The sequence below is a fragment of the Ambystoma mexicanum genome, chromosome 3q (assembly GCF_040938575.1).
Source record: "Ambystoma mexicanum isolate Mex_15411 chromosome 3q, UKY_AmexF1_1, whole genome shotgun sequence".
Taxonomy (NCBI): domain Eukaryota; kingdom Metazoa; phylum Chordata; class Amphibia; order Caudata; family Ambystomatidae; genus Ambystoma; species Ambystoma mexicanum.
In genome coordinates this window covers 1,010,524,754-1,010,545,682 of record NC_090926.1, presented here as the reverse complement: position 1 = coordinate 1,010,545,682, position 20,929 = coordinate 1,010,524,754, and the positions used below count along the sequence as shown (strand labels likewise).

At 48.9% G+C, this 20,929-nt stretch overlaps 1 protein-coding gene across 4 annotated transcripts in view; it reads left to right on the top strand.

Annotated features, from left to right (window-relative positions):
- RPTOR (regulatory associated protein of MTOR complex 1) overlaps positions 1-20,929 on the top strand; it is a 2,822,438-nt gene that overhangs the window by 1,588,079 nt on the left and 1,213,430 nt on the right. For all 4 annotated transcript variants that reach the window (XM_069655181.1, XM_069655184.1, XM_069655182.1 and 1 more), the window contains exon 11: positions 20,701-20,802. In XM_069655181.1, coding sequence (XP_069511282.1) covers positions 20,701-20,802 — 102 coding nt within the window. The remainder of the gene's footprint in view (positions 1-20,700; positions 20,803-20,929) is intronic.

The window sequence follows — 20,929 nt, the reverse complement described above, 5'->3', positions numbered from 1 at the left end:
ACTCAGGGGTGCAAGTAGACACATGCTGCACTTATCTGACGGACATTGGAGCTTACAAGAACTCAGAAGAGGAGGTGTTCTCATCCTATGACTCTCAGAAGGTACTGCAGTGTCTAGATGTCGGACATGCGGTAAGATTCTACCTAGACCGAACCAAGAGCTTCTGCAAATCAGATGCCCTCTTTGTCATCTTTGGGGGGGGGGGGGGGGGGTCATAACCAGGTTGTCAGGCCTCCAAGGCTTCCATGGCAAGGTGGATGGTTATAGCCATCACGGAGGCCTACGAGGGGCAGCACAAGCCATTGCCAGCAAACATGCATGCCCACGCCATCAGAGCTAAAGCTTTCCAAAGACACGTTCGGTGGCAGGTTATCAGCAAAGCGGCTACGTGGGCTACTCCCTCTGCCTTCTGCAAGCATTACTGCTTGGATGCCAGCGCCAGGTCGGACGCATCATTTGGTCAGGCAGTGTTAAGGAACTTGTTTTCTTAAGAGGGGCAACTCTCCACGCTGGGGCTACATATAGTTGTAATCACCCATACAGTATGGAGGAAAGGGGACGGGACGTAGGAGTAATTATAAGTTACTCACCGTAGTGACTAACGTACTCCTAGTCCATAGTCCCCTTTTCGCCATACGTCCCACCATCCTCCCCCCTAATGATATCGGTGTAATTAGGTAATGTTAATATTGTCAACGCGTCAATGGGGAGGGGCGCCAGTGAGCGGAGTCAGGAGAGGGCATGCTCCCAGGGCCGCGCACATTTAAATTTAAAGGGGAAGATGAATTTCCTTGTGAAAAAGGTTCTGTCTCAAGTCCCTAGCGAGGGAAGCCCATACAGTATGGAGTAAAGGGCACTATGGATTAGGAGTATGTTAGTCACCACGGTGAGTGACAGAATTAATAAGCCCACATAACTGCATACCATCTTTTGGAGTGCCTCACTTCTTCCGACAGCTTGGTAGCTAACAAAGGAGCATCAGCTTCCATTCACTTGGTCAGTTAGTTGAAATAGTAACTTCATGCACTGGGAACAAGGAAGTAGTCAAAATCGCAGACAATGTCCAAATTGGTTATACTTTCAAACGTGTATCTACTGGAGTTGAACCAGCTTCTTATTTAGCTAATGTTCTTGTTGTGAAATTTCCTACAAATAGCACCCTTACTGCTTTGGGATTGAATGTACTTGTAATGGCCATACGTTTTTGAGAGGGACAATAGGCTTCTTGGTTGTTAGCTGGTGCTCTGGCGGGATCAAGTCTATTGGCTGATTAACTTGAAGCCCTTAGCTTCAACAGCATGAGCTCCAGGCAATCAGTTGCTCTCTTGCTTTTCTGAGCCATCGCCAATGCTTATTTATTGAACGAGACTCAGTGAGAAGAGTGTAAACAATACTGGATGCTTTTATCAGGAGGGGCTCTGATCATGAGGGGCTTTGTAGAAGCGGACGTCGAAAAGATTAAAGAGAAACATGAGCTATATAGATGAGGAGGAGGTAAGGAATGGGGATAGTTCTGAAGAAGCAGAGTGGCTCGGGCACAATCCGCTCCGTGAGAGAGGGGACACATTGAAGCAGTACCAAGGCGTAACGACATCAAGACAATGGATGTGCTCTCTACATCCCATGGGCAGACTCGGTGTGGAGCAGACTGCGCTGCTACAGATGTGCCAGCTGTGCCCATGCTGATACTGTCAACCGCAGCTGCTCATCTCCTCGCCAGCGCGCACAGCGTGCTTGCCTTTTACTGCAGTGAGCAGACGCTGTCTTCCAAGGGCTCTCAGCCAGAGAGCCAGAGTGTGCATTTGATAACCTTTGTCACTCGGCTGCTTCATGCGTGTCAGACCCTTCCATTCAATGCTCTTACACCGGACACTTCGTTGCTGCTCTCATACACTGGTGCAGTGCCCTAATCAAAACATGGGTCAGGTCGGTCTCTAGGCTGCACTTCAGCGAGGATCTGAAAACTCTGCTCTTCAAATGACTGCCCGTAAGGCGCTGACTTCTTAATAGCACAGTCACGGATCTTTGTGGCAGGAGATAAGAGTTGCATAAAACTAACTCTGTTAGCCCCCAACTTTTTGTGTGCACCGTTGCTAGCTAGATTTCTGCTTTAGAAAAACATGCACATGTATTCTTTTTTGCGTCCTATTTCTGCTTATGATGGTTGCTTTTTGTAACCCTGCATATAAGAGTGCATTTGCCCTTCTTTGCGAATGGGTCGGTCCCCACTCCCTTTATTTCTCTTGCCCGTGTATTAGTGTCTCCCATTCCTGTCTCGTGTATCCTTTTAGATGTGGTCATGGTGTTGCTTTACCTGCAAATCCTGAGAATGTCCTCCGGGAATCAGGAGAGGAAGGGCTAGGTTTCTGGCCATGGTCAGACGACACGGGCCTGAGAAGAGCATTAAGGGCACAACACTGAGCCATAGAAGAGATTGCATCGCCCCAGTGTCAATGGTAATTCACTTTCACAAGCTACCTTTTGAAATGTAGTCCCCTGAAAAGGTGAATGGATAAAGACAAGTTCAGTATAATAAAGATTTATATTCAATAGTTTAGGTGGAACAAAATGAATATTTCTTCAAGAGCAATAGATCTTTTCAAATCAACATCAATGTTGCAGAGATCCCTACTGATCTTGGAGCCTCGTTTGAAAGGCTTCTCTGCAAATGTTCTTTGAACCTAACCACTACACTACTTATAGCCGTTATCTCTAGACCACCTGATGATACATCTTAGGAGACGGCTTATTTTGTCATTCGTATATTAAACCATTGCTAACATGATCCTAATAATGGGTGACCTGAAAAACTCTTTGGACTACCCTCTTCAATACCACCACCTCCTCCTACCTGGAATATATCGACAGCCTGAATCACTCGGTTCTGCTTACACCTACCACCATCTCCGTCAACCTTTCCCTTCGACATTAGGGACCTCACTCCCATGGACAGGTCACCTCCCAATTTTGACTAAGCTGGACATTCTCTGAGCTCCAAGCCACCAAATACTGTCAGTGTTGCCCTTTTCCAGTCCAACCTATGAAACCGGTCACACCCCTTAACTTCATCAAACGTTCAGCATCAACGGCACCACTGCCAAAGGGGTTCACCTACATTCCTTCAAGATAAAGTCAGTGCTGGCCTGCCCTCTGCAATTCACCTTCAGATATGGTGCTCACTAAGGCCTTGAAAATGCCTGACTTGATTGAAACGGCTTGCTTCAGCTCATCCTGGCTAGGGGTGTTACAAGGCCATATCATTGACAGTTGCCTGTACATGAAGTCATCTAAAACTGAAATCATTATGGGGTGTAACAGACCTTCTCACTCCCCTTCAACTGGCCTTCCACTTTGACCCCTCATCTTTTCTAATTAGGAAAATCTGGGTTTCTTATTTGATAACCGAATCACCTTTAATAGACAGACAATTCAGGGGGCTACCAACCATCCTGCCACTTCCACATGCTTCAATAGAATTTGCCTTACCTCACCATGCAGCAAATATGGGAAATAGCAGTAGGCTTACTTCTGGCATGACTGGATTATTGTAACTGTCTGTACTTGAGCCTCACCAGGTACCTGGTCACATCCTATGGGGCTCATCCAGAACAAGGCAACAAGATTTATCTTGTGACTAAAACCTTGAGATCACATCTCTCCAGCTGTGAAGGCCCTACACTGTTTCCTTTGAAGGGAAGAATAGATTTAAAATATCTCGATCTTCCACAGTGCCTTCGTTGGTGGTTTCCCCACAGACCCACGAATCTTATATCGGGAAGTACAACCATCCTACGGAGCTGAGATCCACAATGGCGAGAAGAGTATCCTCTGCAATTTTCAGAAAAAGAATCTACTACTGCAGTAGACCGGCTCAGAGAGGGCATCTCTATTTGGACAAACGCCCTCTGAATAGAAAACGAACAGCAGCCACCTGAAATTCAAAGTGCTACCAAAACACATTTTCTAACAGGGATGCCGCCTTTAAGCCTCATCCTGTGGGTTATGGAGAGTGTCGCTTGTCCCCATAATGATCTCACTGGCCAGCCACCTCGGAAATATGCAAATGTTCTGCCCAGACTTCGACCACTCCCTCCTATGCCAGAGAACATGTAGCACATGTGGAGTCCCATAACTTAGTGAAGTGGTGGCACTCTTTGTGGCGACAACGCCAGAGGATACTCTCCTGGGCTACTGTGTCTGCCAAGCAATGTTTTTTGCACTTGACACCTGCGTATTTTTATAAAGCACTTGTCTAGCACTAGCCCCCCCCTTGCTCATCTGCTCTTCAGTATGTGGCCCCTACCCTTGCACTTCTACTGTTATGCCCTACCCCATCCCCTCTTGGTGGCATCACAAATCAATTTTAGCAATGCAGCCCACACCTTACAAATCCTCAAATAATGGGCTGGAACAGGTAGTCTTAAAAGGAGGGAATACAAATAGTTCTCGCATCGTAGCTGACGAGAACTAGTTTTGCAGGGCGACCTGAACATACCTGATTTGTCACCAACCAACCCTCCTCAAGAAAACATTTGAAAGGTTTATTGATCCATAGCATATCAAATGCAAATTTAAAACTGACCGCTTTCTCTCCGATTAGCTTAGAAGCATGTCAAATTTTACTCAATTTGGGAGCATTGGGGCAGCCTATTCCTGAGGGAATTGCCTGTGTTCGGGTTGTTGAGGTCATCTTGCCATGTATATGCTGGCCAGGCCAGCCAGATCCTTGTTCTTTCCGATTGGCCTTTTGCTTATAATAGTCTCCTATGTTTCGGGGTAATGATTTGCTGTGATGAACAGTATCCTAAAAAGATGCTAATTGGATTCCTGCGTTATGTGGTTTTTGGTCTCCATAAACCCGCAATACTAATTTAAAAGGGTTGTGAAGACGTTCATGTACTGCAGATCACCACACTGAGCCTCAGCCTTATTATAGATGACTTGGTAGCTCCTCCTGGTCTTGAGCTGGGCTACATAGTGCTGCACTGAGTTCTGGAGTTGCCACCGCTCCAACCCCGACACTCCCTCTAACCAATATCAAAGTGGGGAGATCCTCCTTCCATTCGGAACAACCCTGCTGGTAACAGTCCCACCATGAAGAGACATGCAGAGGCTACAAACATCAAGAACAGATGAAGCCCAGCATAATGAAATCAGGGGGTTCCCCTTGTTTGATGGCACCAGTCCTTCTAAACTACGAAGCTACTACTGATTCGTCCCGTCCCCTTTCCTCCTTCCTTGTGGGCGTCCCCCAAAATTGCAAAGGTACCGGAATGTTTGGCAGCGAACAATTGAGCGTACCCCTTAATATTTAGTATTGCATGTGTGGCGCAGCCTCGAGCATTGGTACTCCCCTCCCTCCGGCACCTCACTTTAGTCCCTTTTTCCACACGGACGTGTAGGACCTGGCAGCCAGCGCTGAGACTACTTAGCTTTCTGCTTGCTCCCCGTTATGTTTTTTCACTCTTATTTGACTTCCTTTCGGGAGCCGCAGGAGGATTCACAAGATGTGCCTCATGCAACCGCTCGTTCCCAGCCTCAGACCTCCATGCAATCTGTCTTGAGTGTTTGGGGCCCGACCACCACTGTGACGTATGTTCGGCTTGCAGCTCTCTCGGTCACAGGGCATTGAAGTATAGTTTATTGCAGTGGAGGGAGATCTTCCATAATTCTCTCTCCTCCCCACCTTAAGGACTTGTCTCCAGGAACTCTCGTCAAGACAAGATAGGCCCTCTGTTCAGCACAGCTCCACAACATGGCAACTCCTTCCCCAGGGTTCCCACGGATCAGGGTTCCTCGAATTCAGGTTCTGGCAGGCATGAGGCCTCTAAGGCTACTGGCTCCCAAGCTGTGGGGCTCAAGGGCCCTACCATGCTGTCTTTGAAAGGGCTATGAAGTTTGTCCTCTTCTTCTACCCCAGTGGGTAAGGGAGCGGCGAGTGCCACCTCCAAGAGTCTTTCCCCGGCACAATCCAACGCGACTACCGGCATAGGTGCCAAGGGTATTCAGCCTACTGTAGCTCGCTCAGAGGTCATGAGTAAAGGCGTTACGACTACCGTCCATCTGGCTGAGGGCTCAGCACCTACCACAAGGATCTCTGAGGTCGACACATCTGCTTCGGGTGCAAGACCCAAGCTGTATCCTCCCGTGTCTGAGGCCTCTCTTGGCTCAGGGCCTCTGCGCCCTCCCGCACAGGGCATTGCTCAAGGCTTCAAAATGGTAGAGGGACACATGGCGGAGCCTGCCAGACTGGTGGCCATCTTGGTTCCTGCTCAGGACCTGCCAGTGTGTTCGCCCATCGAATGGGCTTTGCAAGATGGTCCCAGGCGCCTTCCCTCTGGAAGCAGCAGCGTATCCTACGGTGCAGGCTTCTTGTCTCCTCGGGGCTGCATGTACCAATCACAGCCTCAGTGCTTACACCAGGAGCGGAGAACAAGCGCTTCGGAGGGTTGGGACCCTAGGGATCCGGCAGACCATGCGAGGACCACTACTTCGGTCACTTCCTTTTACTCATGCGTTCCCCTCAGATGAAGGGGCTCCTGAAGGACATTGTGAATGAGGTCATCCTGCAGGTGGTGCCGCCCTGGCCCTCTACACTGGGTTCTCCTCCTATTCCTCCAGCGCTGCTGGTTCCAGTGCAGGTTCCTCCCCCGGTCCGGGCCCTACTGGTTGTTCAGACCCCTCCACCTCCTCCTGTACCACCAACACCTCCCTCTCAATATCCGTTTGACCTGTCTGCAGCACCAGACCTAGGCAATACCACGCTGGCACCTGTGTCCCAAGTCCTGGATTCCCCTCGGTCTGTGAAAAGGTAAGGGGGGGCGATGAGGGCAATGATGCCAGGACAATGAACCCTCAGGCCCTGTTAAGTCCTTTCATGACAGCCTTCAGGTCCTGGTCGAATTCTTGGGGTCCCTCAGCTCGAGGAAGCACCCATGGAGTCCGTATTGTGATGTGCTTCCCCAAGACCTCTCTTAGCATTCCCGTCTGGCATCCCTCTCCAGAAGGATGTTCTGCAGGTGGCGGAAAGGTCTGGAAAAAGCCCAGGGCCAACACCCAGATGAACAAACAGTTGGACAGCAGGTTTATGCTGGCGGACGGGGATCCAATCCTCTCCTCGCAGGCGCATTCCTCAGTGGTGGCTGCGGCCTCCTTATATTCTGAACCATCATCTTCGTTGTCTTCCTCCACGGAAGCCAACTCCAGTTTCCTCTCCAAGAAGGACAAAGTCCTCGAGTCTTTGGGAAAGCTGTGTTTTTCCATCTCAGGACTGCATCTGCGTCAGGTCAACGAAGACGCCCTCTTGGCCGTGGCTAACCAGAAGCTGTGTTGAGAGCTCAGGGAATTTCTGCCTGACCTCACTTCGGGCAAGCGTCCTTCAAAGCCTGGGCCTGGGCCATTGCGCAGGACCTCATGTAGTCTTCAGTCTCCCACATCGACACAGCCAACGGAGAGCTGTGCCTTGGGGTCGAGATGAGGAGGACAGTGTGGATGCACGCCACTACGTTTTCATCTGACGTGCAGGAATGGATACTGGAACTGCCCTTTGAGGGCGTGGACATTATTCATTTGTCAACCGATGAAAAGTTGACAAAGAAAACCTCCATTCAAACCGTCATGTCCTTGGCCATCTGACAAAACCAGGTCAGACATCCTTCCCTCAGTTCCAGGGCTGGACTGAGTTCAAGCCCTGTGCCTTCTCCGATTTCAAAAGGTTCCGGGACCAAGGTACATGGATGCCTGACAGGTTGCCCAGCGACAACAGGCGGAAGCGGCAGAGGACGTTGCACAGGTATTTCTGCTCTCCCCCCCTCCCCCTCCTCCTCTGTCGCCACCTCTGACGCCAAGAAGCAGTGACGTCAAGGTAGGTCTAGACAGCTTGCATGTGAGGGACCATTGGGCACTGTTCCAGGATGCCTAGAAGCATCTTTTCAGCAAACCGTTGATCCCCTCGGTAGTCTCCATTGGCTTCAGTCAGCATCTGAGGGACTACCACCTCCCATGCCAAATAGCCCACCACCAGGAAGTCATCTCATTGGATATTCTAACCACACTGCAGTTCTTGGTGTCAGTACTGCACCAAAGGCTACCGGACATATCCACAACAGAGTAAGAACCTGTCTGATTATGGGATACACCTCCTTGTCCTTCAAAAGAACAGATGCCGGCTACACCTGTACATGATCTTACTGACACTGAATCTGCAGACAATGTTTCCCAGGGAGATGCTATGCATACCACAGGCAGGGATGAGTTTGAGGACCTGGTGCCGTGTAATGGAGAGCCAAGTGATGTTCTTCTCAGTGACTCACCCTCTGATGAAATAGGGTCTTTGCCCTAATGCCAAGGGCATACAAAGATGTTTGGCTTGGTTCCCAAGGAACTGAGGAAAGAGGGTTTCCTCTACCAAAGGCGCCTCCAAAGGAGATGTTTGACATGAAATACTGGGTTCCAGATTGCGCATTTAAGTGTCTCCGGTCACAGCCCAATCCTGACTCGGTGGTCTCTGCTGCTGCACATAAGCGCTTGTGCAACCCTTCCTCACCATGCTCTGCCCCCCCCACCCCTCGATGGAGGGCAAGCATCTCAAAGATTTCTGCAAGCGTATCATCACAACAGCTGCTACCACCATCAAGGCAGGCAATGCTATGGCCATCCTGTCACCCTGTGACAGAGTACTTTGGTTCAAATTGGGTCCTATTCTCAAATTGCTACCAGCGAATAAGGCGGCAGAAGCTTTGCTCCCTGCTTCCAGAGGGTGAGGCTGCTTTGGACCAGGCCATTTCTGTCTCATTTGAAATTGCGGACACCGGCATCCATCAACTGTGCAACGGCGCTGTCTTGCGCAGGCATGGATGGCTGAAGGCCACCAACTTCTGTCCAGAAGTCCAATCTAAAGTAGTGGACATGCTGTTTAATGGGGTAGATTTTTCTGGCAAGAAGGTGGATGAGATTTTGAAAGCCATCGAGGCGGACACAGAAACGGTTCATTCCCTGGGCATCCCTGGAACGACGACACCAGTCCTTTCAATCTGGAAAATCACATTTCTCTCTCACATTGAAAGACTATTGGCCTTCATACCACTCCCCATCATACTGGCCCCAGGCATACTCGACTCAAGACACCTATAAATCCCAGTCCTACTGGTGAAATCAGAGTTAACGTGGCTCCTTGCACAACAGGAGTCAGCCAGAAACTACACACCTGACCCATCTTGGGATCAGACCACCCCTCTTTCACACCCCATTGTGAGGGAGGGTTTCCCAATTCATCGCCCAGTGGAAAACCATCACCACAGATGTGTTGTCCCTCTTCCAGCAGGTCCAGACGCTGGAATTTCACACAAAACCATCCACAATTCTTTGTTTGGAAAAGGTAAAGAAACATGCCTTTACTATTACACGATGTCCAATCGCTCCTTGCATTGGGAGCAATCGAATGCATCCCATAAGGTCAGCGAGAAACGGGAGTGCATGCCAGGTACTTTTTAGTCAAATAAGTCAGGAGGCCCATCCTTGACCTCCGGGTCCTTAATAAATTCCTCCCGGTTCAGAGCTTCAGGATGGTGACTCTCCAGTACATCTTGTCTTAGCTCCAAGAAGGGGATTTTCTGGCTTCCCTGGATTTAGAGGATGCGTATTTTCACATCCCTATTCATCAAAAACACAGCCGCTACCTACGCTTCACGGTGAAAGGGTGCCACTTCCAATTCAGGGCGTTGCTCTTCATCCTTCGGTCAGCCTTGAGGGTGGTCGCCAAGTGTCTGGGTCGGGTGGTTGCACACCTTTGTTACTCGACTGCACACTTCTATCCGTACCTAGACGACTGGCTGGTGTGGGTAGAGTCCTTCCCCCCCCCCGGTGACCCGCCATAGAGAAAACACTATTCAGTTCATACAGTCGTTTGGATTCTCTATAAACTTTCAAAAATCATGTCTAACCCTGTCTAGGCGTGTGCTTCTTTGGGGGTCTCGACTAGACACACATTCCTACATGGCTACTCCCTCAGAGGAGATGGTGTGAACCCTTCTGCCAAGGTCCTTTTACTCTAACGGATGTCGACGTCCTCCGTTCGCCTCCTGAAGTTCCTGTTTAGGATGATGTCCTTGTGCATTCATCTGCTTCAACATGCTTTGCAAGCAGCCGCTCCAGGAGTTCCTCGATGCACACTGGCAGCAGGCCTTGGGTTCCTGGGAGGACAAGATCTCTTTGAGGCAATTCAAGGATGCTCTACACTGGTGGTCATCCCGGCTCATCTCGTCCAGGGCTCTCAATTTCACCTACACCCCCCTCAAACCACTGTCACAACCGATGCCTCCCTAGAAGACTAGGATGCACTCGCAGGGGATCTGCATGCCAGGGAGCTCTGAACGCATGAGCAGAAGACTCTTCATATCAATCTTCTGCAGCAGTGTGCAGTTTTCTGGCCAGTCTATTTCCTCCCTTAGTTCAGTGATTGGGTGGTTCGGGTCTTCACGGACAACACCCCCACAATGTTTAATATCCGCAAGCAAGAGGGCACAAGGTTCCTTGTGCTGTCAATGGAAGCCCAGGCATTGGGGCACCGGGCACTGGAACACAACATATTCCTGATTGCTTTCCACCTGCCTTGTGTTGAGAACACAATGGTGAATTCCCACAGCAGCTGCCTAAAGACGTTCTACCATATTTGCTCTCCTTGGCTAAGTCGGGCCTGGCACATTCATCCATCAAAGTACACTTGGCAGCTATCTCGCGCTATACTCGCTCCTCTTCCGGGCCTTCTCTATGGTCCCTTCGTTTGATCAAAGAGTTCCTTAAGGGTCTGTTGTGTTCCTTCACCCCAGTCAGGCGACCGGCCTATGAGTTGAATGTCATCCTCGTAAGAGTCATGAGACCGCCTTTGAGCCTCTATATAAACCTTTGCTCATGTTCCTGTCCTAGAAGACTGAGTTGCTAGTCGCCATCATGTCGCCTAGACATGCAGGCAAGATTCAGGCTTTTTCCTGCAAGCCCCTTTACTTGGTGATCCACAAGTTCAAGACAGTGCTACGCACTGATCCTTCCTTTGTGCCGAATGTTCCTTCAGCGTTCCAACACAATTATCCAGTGGTGCTATTTATTTTCTTAGGTTCACCCTCCTCCCCTGCGGAGCCCTTGCTGCACATTCTGGATGTTGTCCTTGCTTTAAAATAAGTTTCCCGCACCAGATCTTTCTAGAAGGCCTCTCTGCCTTTTCTGACTTTTAATCCCTCTGGCATGGGAAGCACACTTTCGAAAGCTTGGAATCTGTCATCAGCAAGCTGGCAGGCCTCTCCCTGGCAAGCCTAGTACTCATTCTACAAGGGATGTTGCCACCACGACAGCTTTCCTCTCCATAGTCCCCTTGCTGGACATATGCAGGGCTACGACCTTGCCTCCGCATGTTATGGTTGTGTGGTTCTGCTTTGTAATCTGTTTATACAGCATGAGAATCTATGAAAGATCCAATGCTGGAGAAGGCATAAATTACTTACCTGTAACTCCTGTTCGGCAGCATTGTTCTCTTTTATAGGTTTACATGCAACCCTCCCGACTACCCCTTTACGTCCCTTCTTCTTTGCCACTGTTGTGCGCTGTTTCAAATCTGAAGATGGGCTCCAGAGGTGGCGCTAAAGGAGCCCTTTCCTTTGGCTGTGGGCAATATGACCCAAACGAGACTAATAGAGCACTGAAGTTTACTGCAGTTTAAATTTATAAAGTGAACTGCTCTGTTACTGAGGATTCTCATCCAGATGACAGGTAATAATTATACAGCATGTGAATCTATGAAAGATAGCGATGCTAGAGAACAGGAGTTACAAGTAAGTAACATATTCCTTCCACCAGGCCTATGAGAGGTGGCAGGGATGGATATAATCAAGTATGCAAAGTCAAATATAAGAAGGCAGGCGACTGGGTGGTTTAGGAACAAGCCTGCTCCCAAAATGGGGGATAGGAGGAGGGCATAAAGTTTCCCATTCCACTACGTGTCCATTCCTGCTGGCGTTGTCAGACATGCAAGTCTCCGGACAGAAAACGGCAAAGAAAAGCACCAGCATCAAGAATGGCAGAAGGACTGTAGGGTACACTTGGTGCATCTCCAGATGTACTTATGGCTGTCACCATTTCACTAAATACAACCAGCAACTAGAGTCGGTTGCCCTGCCCTTTTATCGCTTGGATGTACGATGCCGGATATTAATTCCTTTCAAAGTGGAACATAAATCTAGTGGCGCACACTGTCAAGTTCATTCATTTTTTCATTTTTTCCAAAGCGGTCTGACAGTTGTGAATTATTAAAAGCACATTATTTTATTCATTTTGTACATCATTATTCACATACATCAAAAGAGCATATTTCGTTAACTTGTCTCCATACAAAGTACAACAGTGTGCAAAATAGTGTGTAAAACCACAGAAAAGTTAAAGTGCATCAAAGTGCTATCAGAATAGCAACCTTGCCAAACTGACTTTTTTGGGGGAACATGTAATACATAGCCATGGTATTCATTACCAAGAACATTATCTCATGGCCATGAATGTTCACATGGGGATTTACTCTCACTCTGAATTAAGAGTAGGGGCGACCCAATAGAAGGGCGACTCATGTGTAGATTGTGTGGCATCAGTACATGGCCATCATCTCTCCATAAGGGGTCTTGTGGCACCGAAAATGAAGAAAGGTTTGGGAAAGAAGCTATGAGTGACTGCTCTCATCTTTGCCACAATACTAATGCAGCCTAGGCCACTCCAGAGGTCACTGAGCTGACAGCCTCCTCCTACCTGGTCACTGGCTTGCTCCATCTGACGTATGACATTTCGGCTCTGTTCAGTATAAGTAGTGCCCTATTTAAGTTAAACGTGTCTATGATCTTGTATGGAGAGCCAAATCTGGGGCCACAGTAATTGCAAACCTCTGAAACTAATTTAGAATAGATTGATTCGTGCAACAACTTCCGAGTCTCCCGCCCGGCAACCCAAGTAGCGCCAGGAGGATAGACTTGGGGGGTTCGGAGCATAGCATCGGTAGCCCGGTCCAGATATTTAACCTGTTTTACAAGGTTGAAACGGGTCTTTTTTGATAAACTTAATATAATAGCCGGATTTCTCGAGATGGGGGATTCGGTGCTAGAAACAAATGTTTGGTACAGAGGAGGGAGGGTGCAGTCTCTTGTGGTGCTTTATTAGCTCGGGTAGGGATAATCTAACCATAGGTGCCTTCATTCAATTTAAAACAGGCTTTAAAGTCCGGGTTAGAAGAAAGGCTTTGAAGTTAGGTGTATGTAAAATAAAAGCCCTACCTTCTCTGCAAATGTACGCAGACCTGAAGGAGTATAATCTGAGACCAGAGCCTATTGGCAAGATACGTTCACCAGCTGCTAGGAGGCTGCTGGTAATGGCTCAACTGAACCACCTACTCTCCTCTCTAAACTGAGATGGCTGAATGCGCCACAAAAATGTTCCTGCGTCATGGCGCTCGATGAGTAATGGGCAGCAAAAATGGCTTCAACCATTCTTTCCGAGATATCTTATTAGGTCATGTAGCAAAGCAATGTCGTCTTCTTACTAACTGTAACGACTGTTTTTATATCATTTTGCTGCGTTCCTAAACAGAGCCTTAACTTGAGATCTTTTAATGCTTATGGCATTTGGAAGACAGGTTTTTATTAGTAACAGCAACCAGGTGGCCAAATTAGTACCACAATTAAGATTTTTATATTCATAAGCATTTGGTTAACGCTGTTCCGAGGTTTAGTTTAATATGCCCATCCTTTACTTATCTTATATATGTAATATTGTATTGTTAATGGAGAAATCCGAAATACAAATTTAAACTGAGCTGTGATTATTACTGCCATGACTTCATGAAAAGCGCTCCATACATTGAAATAAAACATTAATTCTCTGGAACATGAGTGCCTTATTGCTTCCCAACATTTTAAGGACGTTTTTGTTGTGTATTTTTTGTTTTTTTTGAGGAGGGGGTGTGAGGTGTGCTGGTTCGAACCCAGCCCCCCACCCCCCCTTTGCCCCCGTCTGCTTTTTGTGCTTCTGGTACTTATTCCCCATGTGTCTCCCAGCCACTGATTGGCCGAGTAATTGAAATCTAGGTTTCTCCCGCCAAATTGGCGAGTTTTTTGTTTTGTTTTGCTGAACATTCTTTAAAACAAAAAAAAATACATTTACATTCGACATATTCTCTATCCATTTAATCTCTAAGCCCCTTTTCAGGCAACAGGGCATTTGAGGGCGTCTTTCAGCTCTCCTCTGACCTGACTCCTTTCTAACCTAAGCTCCCTCTTTTCACCTCAAACTTGCCATTGATTGTTCCCCTGCCCCTTAACCTATGACCACCTCTGAGCACGCTCTTCTTTTAATAGGTTTGGTCCACTGGTAGTCACTGCAGTGCTCTCTTGACCCACAACTCACCCCAACATTTCAATGAGTAACTGAAGGGTGGTTCTCTTAATCGCATCACATTTCAATGGCAGAAAAGAGGGGTTTCTTTCATTTGGTTCTAAAAGTCGCATTGATTATTTTTTTTACCAAGAAGTCTACACGCAGTTTTCATCGAACACCTATCAGTGGTTATTTAAAAAGCGCTCATGAACGCTCGTATAGATCAATTTTAAAACATTTTCAATCTTGGATAAAGGGCGACGATAACGAACAATTGCAGCATTATAACAATGTCTTTACCAGCTGTGTGTTTTTGTAAGGCAGAAAAAATAGCGCTTGTGAGTGAGACATGAAGGAATTGCGTTATTCCACACGTTCGAAATGTCCTTTTACTGCTATACAGTCCTCCCTTTAGCTGCCATAGTCATACGCTCTGGACAGTCCTACAGAAGTGGGGGCTCCTGGCGAGGCCTCCTATAGGAACAGAGTCACCTGGCCAGAGTCCCCTGGCTAGTTCTATCAGAGCAGACCCCATTGCTTGTGCATGCATGCGAACTGTGGCGCTGGTCATTCCTCCTGTAGTTGCAGTGGTACCTGGCTAATGCTCAGGAAGCAGCCATTACCACTATCCAGTACAGCGCTAGTGACGGTGAGGTCCTAAATCAAAAGATCTTTTCACCTAAAGAGCGATTTAGAAAGACCACTCAGTGACTGCACAGATCAGTCTTTCTAAATCCAACTGTCCCGCCCCTGCTGCACACAAGTGTGGGCAGGGGCTGACAGGCAGGTCGTGACCCGGAAAGGCAGAAGTGTGCGGGTGCATGTATGTTGGTCTTGTGTATGTATGTGTTTTGGTTTGGGGGAGTGATGGGGTTTGGGGAGGTGGGGGGTAGGAAGGAAGAATGGGCGCTCGAGGGTGAAACCCATCGTATTTTTACAAGGCCCCGGGCCGCATGAAATGCGGGACGATAGAGGGTCTGGGAGTTTAGGCACAGGGTGGGGGAAAACGTCGCAAAAGCGTAGGGAGGGGCGTCCGAACAGCACCACAAGAAACAAAAGCCCAGGAAAGGGCAGGAAGCAGCACCTGGGAAGGTGCGAAATATAACAGCAAGGGGCCAGGGGGGTAACCCGGCCGCCCCCAAGTAGGAACAGAAGGCCGGGGGTGTATAAGTAAGCCAGGAAAAGGAGAGGCGGCACAAACCAGGTAAGAGCTCACCTCTCTCGGGTACGCTCTTATTGCCTGGATAAGGGGAAGGAAAAACGTTTGCTCTTGCGGGCTCACGCATTTCCGCCTCCTCTTAATTCTAACTAAACGCAGGGGCTATGAGTTTGCCGTGCCGGAGCAGGAGCGACCCAGAAGTACCAGCTGCGAGCGAACGGAGCAATTTCGCCGTGGACAAGCGAGACGAGAAAGTCTGGATTAGAAGACCAGGAGAAACGGAGGACGCACGGTGCGAAGGAGCAGGAAGGCGTGGCTGACAGAATTCAGACGAGAAGGATGGCGGAAAGAAGAGCAAAAAGGGCTCAAGAATTCTCAGAATGGGCGAGAAAGACAGAGAAAGATTATGGCAAGGACAGAAGAGGGGGAGAGTGGAGTCGAAGAAATCGGAGGAACAGACGGAGGCACCTACCAAGAGGAAGAAAAAAAGATCAAAACAAAGGTACTGTGAATAATAATGTGGGGAATAAAATCGTAAAAATATTTAAAAATTGCGTCACGGTTTCGGGTAAGTCGCCCAGAACCAATGGCAAGAAGAGCGGATGGGAGAAGGGATCCAGGGAGGAGCAGCAGAGGAGTTCTTCAACTGAAGTAAGCAGTGATGACGAAGAAAGGGATCATTTAAGGGCTTGGGTGAAATGGAGAGGAGTGGTGAACAGGGAGGAACAGAGAGGGGCAGCGGGTGCTGGGACAGAACCCAGGGAAACCCCGGTCCCAGCGCCACAAGGGGCACCAGAAGTCCCGGCGCCACAAGGGGCACCAATAGTCCCGGCACCACAAGGTGCACTAGTAGGGCCAAACACAGGGGGAGCACCGCAAGGACCCAACCCACAACTGGTGGTGCCAACGGGGGCACCAGCGGCAACGGTATCGGAGGACCCAACCCCGGGGGCAGCACCGACGGTGGCCGCGACAGAAATAGGGGGGCCACTCATGACGAAATATGGCAGGCCAACCATGGGTAAAGATGCACAGGGCAGGTCAATGAAGGCAATGGCGTGGTATATAAATGACAAAGTAAAGGAGAAAATATGGAGGAAGGAAGTGATCAATATTTTCACATTATTAGATTGTCAAAAGAGGGGGATGAATGTGGCTCTAGAGGACATTAAGGAGGACGAGAAAAGCTTACTAAAAAAGGGGCCAGTAGTAAGGAATTTTGACAACTGGAGGGGGCCTTCGCCATAATGTCTACAATTAGATTACAAAAATTCCCGGAAGACGGGGTAGCATTAGTGGCATATCAGCAGAGGGTGCTGAAGGTACACGCGGCGTTTGGGGGTGACGCATGACTGTAGTATGATCACGAGTTCAGAAAGGTGATGTACTGCTTTCCGGATATGGGATGGGTGAAGAAAATTGTAATCTCTACATTTGTAATGTGCTGAAGGAGAAATGGGATTCCAAGGAGCGAAGCGCAGGAGGGCAGCAGAGAATGCAAATGGGCAGAATGAGTACAAAGCGGTTTACAGATATAATAGCAGAAGGTACGAATCCAGCTATGCCAGAAATAGAGACCAGATTTTTCGGAGCAGAAATTATGGGTCACAGGGAGGGTGGCAGAGCAACCTGCCCCGAACAACGCAGGGGGGGGGCAGCGGGAGCACGGGAACAGCACAAGCAGAACCAGGACAATGTCGGGAGTTTGAGAAGGGGGTACCCTGTAGCTGGGGATGGAAGTGCAAGTTCAGCCACAAGTGCGAGAGATGTAAGGGTGACCACAGCAGCTCCAAGTGCACAAGGGCTGCAGCTCCAAGCGGCAGAAGCGATGAGACGCGGAAATAAGAACTGGGGCGGTAAGGGGGCCACGCCAGTAAAAATTGAGAGGATGGAAGCGTGGCTCCAGAAATACCCAGACCAAGAAATGGCAGATCAGATCAGACAAGGCTTTAGAGAAGGTTTTAACTCCCCGTTTACCGGGCAGGGAGCGCAAGACATTCCTAGAATCCTGAAGTCGGCAACCGAGAACAGAGATATAGTGAGCAGTAAGATCCGGAAAGAGGTAGAACTGGAGAGGGTGGAGGCCCGAAGGGGAATACAGGCTGATACACCACCTATCCTACCCCCCGGGGGGCCTCGGGGAACAGTATCATATTCAGACTTCGAGAAGGCAGTAGAACTGGTCAGGAAAGCAGGAAAAGGGGCATGGATGGCGAAAGCAGAAATTAAATCTGAATTCCGCCTGTTGCCAGTAAACAGCAGAGCTCAAAGATGGTTATGCATGCATTGGGAGGGGGAATCTTCATCGACAAATGTATCCCGATGGGGTGCGCCATCTCAGGTGCATATTTTGAGAGGGTAAGTCCATTTTTGCAGTGGGCAGTCACAGAAGAGATGAGGGAGGCCATGATGGTACATTACCTGGATGACTTTTTATTCGTAAGGCCCAAAGGTTCAAAGCTATGCAAGGCAACCTTGGATACATTTGTGGAAATAACAAGCGAGTGGGGTTTTCCACTGGGAGGGGAGAAAACAATGGGCCCAACGCAAGTTACCCAATTCCTAGGAATAGAAATTGACTCAAGCAGGGGAGCGTGCCGGATCCCGGATGACAAGGTGACCGATCTGTTGAAGACAATAAAGGAACTACAGGGAAGAAACAAAGTGACGGTGAGAGAATTGCAAGCACTGGTAGGAAAGCTGAACTTCGCAGGAAGAGTCATAACACAGGGGAGGGTGTTCCAGAGAAGCATTGAGCTGAAAACAAGAAGGGCTACAATGGGGCACCACAGAGTCAGGCTAGGGGGAGGAATCGAGAGAGATCCGGAAGGATGGGCAGAATTTCTGAAGTACTTCAAAGGGTCAGTGATATGGCGCTCACCGGGAAATGAGGAAGGGAAAAGGGTGTTGTTCACAGACGCAGCAGGTGGCCTTGGTTTTGGACCAATACTGGGGGAACAGTGGGGTGCAGGCAGGTGGCCAAAAACGTGGCAGGTGGCGGAATGGACAAAAAACATAACGCTGCTGGAGCTCTTCCAAATATGGGTCGCGTTATGCACAGGGGGGGCGAAGAGCTAGGATACAAGGAGCGTTGGCAGTATGGTCGGATAACATGGCGGTGGTGCACGTGTTAAATAAAGGAAGTGCGTCACGCATAATAGTGTTGGAATTAATGCGGGCAATCACCCAGGAAAGCCTAAAAATGAATACATGCATAAGGGCGAGGCACATCGTTGGGGAAGCAAACGTGTTGGCTGAGGCACTCTCTCGCTTTCAGTGGGGAAAATTCAGGGAGCTGAGGCCGGACGCTGACAAGGAAAGAACACCCACGCCGCGGAAGGCATGGGTCCCGTTGGAGGAACTGGAAAGAAAAGCACGGTTGGCCACAAGGTCGACTCAAAAGAAGTGGGAGAAGAACGGAACGGGTCATTGACAAACTGACCAGGAACGCCCTAACGTACAAGACGGGTAAGCAGTGCAAAAAGCATGTAAAAGATGTGTTCGTGGAAACAGGTGTAAAAGAGGTGGAAAAAATTGCAATTGAAAAAAAGTGTGAATTTCTCGAAGGGGCATTTGCCAAAGGGAAAAAGTAAAGCTGGGCGGCGGCGCACCTAGCGGCGGTGGCAGATACCACAAAAGTGGCGGGCATACGGGACCCAACCGATAGCGCTAGAATAAAATATGCTATGAGAGGATGGGCTAAATTAGAGGGGAAGAAACCAGATAACAGAAGGCCGGTGAGCTTTGGGAAGTTGAGAATTCTGTTAAGTGTTACGAGATACATGCAGCAATACGGGCGAAACCGCGCGGTTCAGGGCAGCACTTTGTGCTGGCATATTACGGGGCTTTCAGGGTAGGGGAGCCGGTGGCCAGTAATACGGTGGCAAGAGACGGCCTGGCAAGGAGGGATGTTAGTATGGGAGACAAGGGGATGTCTATAATGCTAAAGAAAGCTGAAACAGACCAAACTGGGGAGAGCAATAGACCTAAATTGCATGAGAGAGAAGGACCACTGTCCCAGATGCATCACACAAGAATTCCTAGACCCCCGACCAGACGTCGACGGGCAGCTAATAATACATAGGGACGGCAGCGATTACATCCTGGTGAGGCCTCCCGGGGATGCACTGGGAGGACATTCACGACAGGCTGTCGGACCTGATAGGTTTCAGGAACACCCGCACAGGTGTGGCGGCATGTGCCCAGGAACGAAGGCCCAGGGATAACAAGGACTCAGGAGCAACTTCGGAACTGGACACAAGGTGCCCAAAAGCATATGGCAGTGTATTGATTTTTGTGTGTTGTATTTTCTGTAAGAAAATAAAATGCCTACGGCCTACAACTTTTCCATACACATAATTTGTCTGTGATTTATTACTTGGGTAGGGATCTGGTAAGCGGAGCAAAGCGAGCCCACACTACTCAGCCTAAAAATAAAGGGAAAACGCATTTTAAAGGTCTCAATGCCGGTTTTGCGATCAAAAGCAAATCGAATCAGTCTTTTTCTCTTGAGACCATTAAAAAGGTCTTTTCACAAAGAACTGACGGTTGTGGTCACTTTGGCAATCCTCCGAATGCTGCTGTATTCTCTGGCATGTTGCGCCCAAGCAGCAAAGACACCCGGCCGTTTTCCTGATGCAGCCATATTCACTGCTCTAGTTTCCCTTAGCAGTCAAGGTCCCGGCTCTTCCTGTTGCATCCATGCGCCCTACCTAGTCCTTGTACAGCTGAGGCCCTTTCTGTTTCTGGTGCTGAATGTTTGTGTTGCTGTTGTATTTAGTTATTTCTCGTCTAACCCCATGCTGTGACTTTCGCTCTGACAGTGATTTGTGCCTGTGGACTGCTGTGCAGCAAATCATTTGTCCTGTATGACTTGCATACTGCTTAAACTGTTGTCTTTTGTTGGTGCATATTGTGCCCACATGGTTATATTAGCTTTTGCTGATGCACCTTACCAGGTACCAGATTGCCTGTTTCATTTGCTGAATCCACAAAAATGCATGCAGGTTAGAATGGGCATGGTGCTGGACCTGGCCATTGGGTTACAAGCAAAGCTCTTTAACCCCATGTCTCGGGTAGGGGCAGGGCATGTAATGATTTGCTAGCTAATCATGTGCCCTTTTTCTTTCCTGATCCCACAGCACAGCCCATTCTTCGCCGAGCAGCTGACAGCCTTCCAAGTGTGGTTGACCATGGGCGTCGAGAACCGCAACCCACCCGAGCAATTGCCTATTGTCCTGCAGGTGAGTCCGAAGCAATCATGTATGGTTGTGCTACACTGTTGGTGCATCCTCAAAAGGAATTTGAAAATCTGGTTCAATGAACAGACTATCTACCTCAGGTATGCCCCCTTGCATACAAATGGCTCCA